This window comes from Anastrepha ludens, chromosome 4 (assembly GCF_028408465.1).
Source record: "Anastrepha ludens isolate Willacy chromosome 4, idAnaLude1.1, whole genome shotgun sequence".
NCBI lineage: Eukaryota > Metazoa > Arthropoda > Insecta > Diptera > Tephritidae > Anastrepha > Anastrepha ludens.
The window spans coordinates 68,493,411-68,500,947 of NC_071500.1; the positions used below are offsets into that span (position 1 = coordinate 68,493,411).

The 7,537-nt window shown below is 34.6% G+C and overlaps 1 protein-coding gene across 1 annotated transcript; it reads left to right on the top strand.

Moving 5' to 3' along the window:
- Positions 1–201: 201 nt before the first annotated feature.
- Positions 202–1,128, top strand: LOC128861729 (uncharacterized). The gene is made up of 2 exons (XM_054100090.1): positions 202–347; positions 443–1,128. The coding sequence occupies exons 1-2, from the start codon at positions 210–212 to the stop codon at positions 911–913; spliced, it is 609 nt and encodes a 202-aa protein (XP_053956065.1). The 5' UTR covers positions 202–209; the 3' UTR covers positions 914–1,128.
- Positions 1,129–7,537: the final 6,409 nt, after the last annotated feature.

Here is a 7,537-nt window from a genome sequence, read left to right on the forward strand (position 1 = left end):
TATTATATTATTGGTTCTGCCTGATCATAGATAATACTATGTTTGTTTTTTGTTTGTAGCCAAATATCTATCTAAAATAAAATTTAGCTGTGTCTATTATTAAACTCTTCGTTGTGAGCAAGTAAGTTGCCAGAGTCTATGTTTTACAAATGCTTACCCGCCTAACAGGTTATTGCGTATTTTAGTTGTTGCGTATTTCTTCAACCGAAATGAGAACTTCAACTGTTAAAATGAATTATTTTGTGCGATCTTCACTAATTGCAATAATTGCAATAAACTTTTGTTCAATCAAAGGTTATATTCGTAGCAACAGTAATGTGACATATAACGGTCTTGGAGTTGATGGGGTGAGTATGTTACTCGGTTTTTATATTTAATAACATGTGTATGTACTTGCATATATTTATAATATTATTTAATTATTCTATTGTAATTTCTCTAGACTCTTCTACAATTTGAGCAGTTTCATTCCCAGTCCTTTGTGCCGAATGCATTGCATATTTCATATCGCGTCGAAAACGGTATTGGCATTTATTATAACATCTCAGCGTTTCAGTCCTTTCCAGGAAAAATACTTTTCAACATATTTATACGCAAAGTGCCCACTAATGTTAATGGAAGAACAGTAAATGTAATGAAACGTAAAAACTTAGATTTTTGCAAAATCATAGAAATGGTGCATAACTTCACTAAAGAGCCGCCAATCCAAAATACGTTCCTTATTTCATGTCCACTTCAAAGCGGTTTTTATTACATCACAAACGGCACGGTTAGAATGGAAACCATACCGTTAACTTTTGCGCATGGTCTATACTGGGCGCAGATCGAACTAGTTCAAGTGTTTGGAGAGGTTACTAAATTAATGAATGTGAAAGCGAAGTGTCGATATGAGCTAGCATCAAGTATTGCATGAGATGAATTTTCAGCTTTAACAAACGACCACAGCGACAAATTGCTGAGTTCACAGCAAAGCGTGAGTCGAAATATTTTTGAAAATTATTTTGCATACATTACGGAAGACATAAAGTCATCAAAGTTTTGTATAAATACAATATGTAAATGCATTCATAAATATGTACATACGTACATAAATAAAAAACATAAAACGATGAATCGCTAAACAATAAGTCACAGGTAAACCCAGAACGTTGATTCAAAAGGAAACTTGAAAAAAAAAATGTTGTGAAAGTTCTTTTAAGTTATTTAAAACATATATAAAAGTGTGTCACACAAATTGGTCTACTATTGACTTTGGCGAATAACGAACTAACTACGAGGGACGACTGGTAAATTTGCGCTTTAACGTACTTATTAAATGCAAATTGTGGCTCCAATTTTTTTTATTTACTTATTACGTAAGAGAATGCACTAAGGATTGACTTGCAAGTGCTTGGACGTGGTACCAAATTTGCATGGTAAATGCTTAATAAATTAGTTTAACGCTAATTTAACGCTACTTTCCTAAAAATCGAGTCTACAAGGTGAAGTCCAAAATAAACAAGACTGAGCTAAAATAGAAACGACAGGAGCTTTGTTCTGATGACTTCGAGTTTATTTATTCAAAATAGTCCCCTCTGGTCTCGATACACTGTTTTGCGTGATCTAAAAGCTTTTCGAAAGAGTGTTTCAGGTCATTGAGTGGAATGTTCTTCAGGATGTCGGTACAAGCCTTTTCAATGGCCTCTATGGTCGCGAAACGTTTTCCTTTCAGGGCCAAATGCAATTCTCGGAACAAGTAGAAGTCACAGGGCGCCATATCAGGCGGATACGGTGAGTAATTATTGGCTAAAATGCGATTTCCAGTCAAAAAATCAGTTACAAGAGTGGATTGATGAGAGGGTGCATTATCATGCAATAAGCGCCAGTTCTTCCTTCGCGGTATTCAGGGCGAATTCGACGAAACCAACCCTTGAAAACGCCAAGATAGAAAATAGCATTGATGGTGTGGTCCGTTGGCACGAACTCCTTGTGGACAATTCCCTTGGAATCGTAAAAGCAAATGAGCATCGACCCGATTTTTTGGGTGGATGTTCGTCTGGTGCCTTTCATTCAGAACTTTGACGCTTAGTTTCAGGTTCATGTTGGGAACACCACGTTTCATTACCAGCTACAATATTGTAACGGAAGTTCTCGGTTTTCTCCGCTCTTTAAGGAGGTCTTCGAATGTTAAATTCTGAGCAATTTTTGGTACTCAGTTAACTTGTGCGGAATGAAATGTGTACAAACCTTTCGTAAGCCCAAATGTTGGGTTAAAACGCAATAAATCGATGTTTTGGAGGTAATAAACTCTGATTCCAAGAATTTCAACGATGATTTCCGTTCATTTTCTGATAAATTTACGAAAAATTTGGATGGAGTTTTCGAAAATTACTGGTTTTGGGTGGCCCGTTTGTTCATTCTCATTTGAGTCCTTCAACCATCTCTGAAACGTGTAAACCACTCATGAACTCTGGCACGAGATAGACAATCATCACCACCAATTTTTTCATCAATTTAAATGTTTCGGTAAACGTTTAACCGATTTTAAAACAAAATTTGATATTAGCTCTTGTTCGAAACAAAATTTTGTACCGAAGACACAAACATACTAACACTGAACCGAATGCCACCAAGCTTTCACTGAAAGTCAGCTGGTGATGTAACTTCCAACGAACAACTCATTAAAAAGTTGGCGCCATCAAAAACATTTTTATGACGCTAGTCTTGATTATTTTGGACTTCACCTTGTAAAAAAAGGGTCCTACCTAGTTATACTCGATAACACAATTTCCAGTTTTTCTCATGCAAGTTCAGGGTACAACTTTATGCTCTGTATTTTCGAAATTTGTTTTGTACGCTGACCTTAACTTGACGTGAGTTTTCTTTGACATAATGAAAACTGAGAATTTTGAATCTATAGGGCTTGCACTTAATGCGAGAAAAACAGTTTATTAAATATAAATAAATGTATTCCATCGGTTTCCCCAGAAATTTATGCTTTTGATTCATTAATTTCATAAATCCAAAAATTTACATATCGGTTTTCAGATCACTTTTATTATTTGAAGATTTTTTCAATACCTTGACAATTCCAGCCGGTGCTTTTGATTGCTGTGTCTATCTGAAAATAATGCCCTTCAATATTCCGAACTACATATGTAAACCGAATCATGCCATTGATGCGCCTATTAAGGTAGGCTCAAAAGAAATTAACATATAAAATAGTCTTAAAATATTCCAAACATATTTATTCGATATTACTTTTTATGCTTAGTCAGTGAGAATCTATACATCGTAAAACAGGTAAGAAAGTATAAATTCGGATTGGACTCAATTTTACATATTCGCGTAAATTTTGGTAAATCTTAGTTTGGGCTGGCAGGAATTTTTTCGAATCAAACAAACTTAGAGACAATGGAGTTAAAGCTTTGGACATACAAAAAAGTCTACATGGTTTTTTTTTTACTATCTAAAAAGTAATTATGTCGGATCGATGTCGAAGCTTAAAAGTTGATGTTGTAAAATTTTTAAATGTTCTGTCAAAAATTTTAATATTATCACTAATTAACAAAATTATCTCTTTTAGATTTTGGTGATTCACACAAGCGGGTTACATAAGAAAATATGTAATTAATAATGCATATAAAAACTCCACTCTAATCCTGTGCTGACGAATACCGGTTGTTTTATAATTTACCCAATAATATTTACATAGTATATATATGTATGTATGTATGTAAATATTATACGTAGATACATATGCATATATCGGATGAGAATTATCGATGGTTTAACTGTTGGAATGGCAAACTGTGCTGACATTTCTGTTCAGTAGGGTTTGTCAAGTCATAATGAATTGTGAAACATTAGAACAATGTTTCCAAATTGTGGAAATTTATATTGAACAAAAAAATGAATCTGTTAGCGAAATTAATCGAGCGAAGTGTTGAAAATGACGCCGAAATGCCGATTTTTCGTTCTCAACTTGTTGTCCTTTTTCCTTCGACGACGTGCAAAATTTTACGTAAGGGTGTTGGCTTATGTGAAAAAAGTAGACAACTTGGACTGATGGAATGAATCATGTTAAACGTAGCCGAGGCAGACGTATGCCGGATATCATATTCAAACATAAATGTCATGAAACTATCCACCAGATTATAAAAAAAAAGTTATTACAACAATAATTCAGTTTTGTAATATCAGCTTAAGTTATCAAGCTCTTAAAAAGGCACCTGATACATACATGTAATGTATACCGCATGGAAACTACGTCGTAATCGGAAATGTTATATACAAAGTGGTCAAGATTTATTTGACACTTGTGAACTAGACAGCAGTAGTATACAAGCTATGTTTTGTTTTGTTTTTGTATTTAGTAAAAAAGTTATTCACAAACAAATTTGATTGATTAATTTTAAGCCATATACGTGTATATTTCGGCCATCATTTGACTGAAAAAATAAAACGTTTTTTTCGCCTTCTTGTAATATTTTATTTTGCGCACCAATTCGATTGCGCTCACTAATGTTTCATATATAATACATGTGCACATATTACAATATATTTAATAGAGATTCCGGAATACTGCCTCTATATTCCCAAACTGGGATGTGGAGTTGTACATATATCAACCGATGTTCGAAGTTTAGTGAAGACACGATACCAATTAGGGAGACTGTCGAGACTGAGTCGCCTTATCTGAAATTTCGTTAGGTATCAAACGCCTCGGAGAGGTCCTCCGCAGTTCAGATGGAGCTGGTGCAATTGCTCAACGTCATTTTGCATAGCCGTATTAGTTCTCCTTAGTTGTTTCCTCTGTTACTACTACGTAACGCGGAGAAGTAGTCCCTCCATATCTTAAGTTCAATCTGGATGTCAGTCATCAGATCCCCGTCTTCGTTTTATAGGAAATTCGAAGGTCTTGAAACCTTCTCTAAATCGCCGCACCTTCTGTCCGCCCTGTCGCCCACGCTTTCTATATAGATCATCTGTGATTCAATATTCCTTATTGTATCAGTTGGGCTCGCTGAAAGCCAATGCCTTTTTCAGCGGCGGTACGTAACGACCGAGAAACCGCAAGTATCGTTTGGTTGAACGGAGCTCTCAGTGATAAGGTGCGTGAGCTGAGCTGCCAAATGGTTGAGGGCTATATGTAGCGTTTGCAGATTTCCGACGTCAAACTTTCCTTGCGTGATTTTTTCTTCACAGAGGCATGTGTGGATCTTGGCTGCCATAAGATTATTGTCCAAGACGATATCAGCACCTTGGATGGCGCACACGTCCAAGACACCGGAAGCATGCCTTCCGCCTTTGATTGGATTTGATTTCGCATTCGATCATTTGGAGATAGCCATATCCATGAAGCTTGATGTATCTTTTTACATAAATCTTGCATATACCATAAATACGTATCCATTTAGCATACAGCTTCGATAAGGATGTCGGAAAAATCGATGCACCAAAAATAACAGTGTTTTGTTTGAGACATCGAAAACGTTCCTCTTGACCATTGCAATTTTTCCATTGTGCAAAAAAGAGAAGTGAGTTTGACAAACAAATTAAATTGCTCCCAAAAGTATAGTTCGAAGGTTTTGTACAAAATTTTGATTGGAGGTTTGTTATCCATCTGATTAAGGGGTTAGGTGGGTTTCAGAGGTTGAAAAAAAGAAGATTTTGACTATTTTTTTTAGTATATAAAATCATATATTTTATTTAAGCAATTCACTGTATCTAAAATACATATATAAACAGTATTTTGTGAAATTTTTATTTAAAAATTTCGAAAACTCAGCCGTTGGTACCTCATCTTCCTTGACGTCTCAAAAAAAAATGCTCTTGCCGTGGACAGCATAGCTCATTATTGGTTCATCTAAAATCAGAAAACCAAACGGATTTCGTTAGTACATGGATAAATCTCGTTGTTGTACGAAGGAAAAAAAAAAATCAAAATTTGAATTTATGACAGGCTTTGAACCAAGAAACACATTTTTTAGTGAAATTTTCGACATACATTGGCTAAAAAAAATTGTTGTAATTAACAAAAAAAAAAAATCCTTCATTCAATAACTAGATAATGTTATTTCAAAGATTTGTACAAAATTTGAACTAAATCGCTTCATAACTTTTCGAGATATCGTGTCCACCGACTTAAAAAATGGAGTTTTGAGATAAACACGTATACGAGCGAAGCGCTCAACTGACGTGGCCTAATGGGCGGAACTTCTGAAGGGTCTATCTCTTAGAATTTTACTCGGATTGACTTAAAATTTTAGGAGAGTATTTTAAACATACTGTACTATTTAATGAGACAAAAAAACAAAATTCGATTTTTTGAAATTTTCAAACCCACCTAACCCCTTAAGCACATTAAGTTTCACAAAGGAACAATTTACTTTAGTCGTTAAGAATTTTTAAGGTTTTTATATGATCATGCCCACATTTGCTCCATATAAAATCAAATCAAACAAATAAAAAACTCTAATAATGAGTCGCACACTTTTAACGTCTGAAGCGAAGTTATGACAAAAATATAGTATATACATATACATATACATACTATGTACAACATCCGTAATCGAAAGATTGTGTGTGAATAACGGAGAGAATAAAGTATATATCTGTATATAAAATTAGCGCTTACATCCTATATGGAGGTTCGACGACTCCGAACGGCAGATATTTTTTATGAGGAACTTTTTAATGGCAGAAATACACTCGGAGGTTTGCCATTGCTTGCGGAGGGGCGACCCCAAACTTTTTCTTCATTTTCTTTTATTTCTTTTTCACGGTTATTCAAACCTACGGACTGCGAATGGCAGTCACGCACCAATCCATTCGACTATGGCGGCAGAATTAAAGTATAGTATGGAAAATAACTGGATGGTCCGTTTGATCCACCCTACGCGGATACTAAATATTTTTGTGAATAAAAATCTTTGAAAACCGGATTTTGTTCGGAGTAGAGTAATGAACTCAAACATTACTCTTAAAAGTTGCTAGTTTCTAATAAAAAATCAGTTTTTTTCATTCCTCATGTGTTATATTGATATTTTATTCACACCTTTAAATGCAAATAACTTAAACACACTATGACTGTTTGTACGTATCTATAATTGTATTTAAAATGTTATATGATATTGATGGTTCTAAGTAAAAAATGGATGTTGTATGTGACAATTTTTTGGTAATATTAAGTTCTTTTTAGCGCACTACTCTTGAATATAATTCAAAATAAATCACTTACACTTTAGGGGGAGTAAGGTTAAATTTCAGTAACTGTCCCAGAAGGTGACATACTAGTCATATTACTTAAAAATAAAAAGGAGTACTAAAGTTAAAACGAGAGTAAAAATTTCGAACAGTACAGAACAGTCCAAGTTAATACGTCGCAGATACGGTTCTAACTCATCATCCTCTAAACATCTGCCACAGTACCGACTTGAAGTGGTATTGCATGGATTCTTATGGAATAATACCAGGCCAAAGAGCTCAAAATAAGCCAGCACAATTCTGAGGAACGAGAAAAAATGTTGAATTTTTGAAGGCACTATGGATAAAT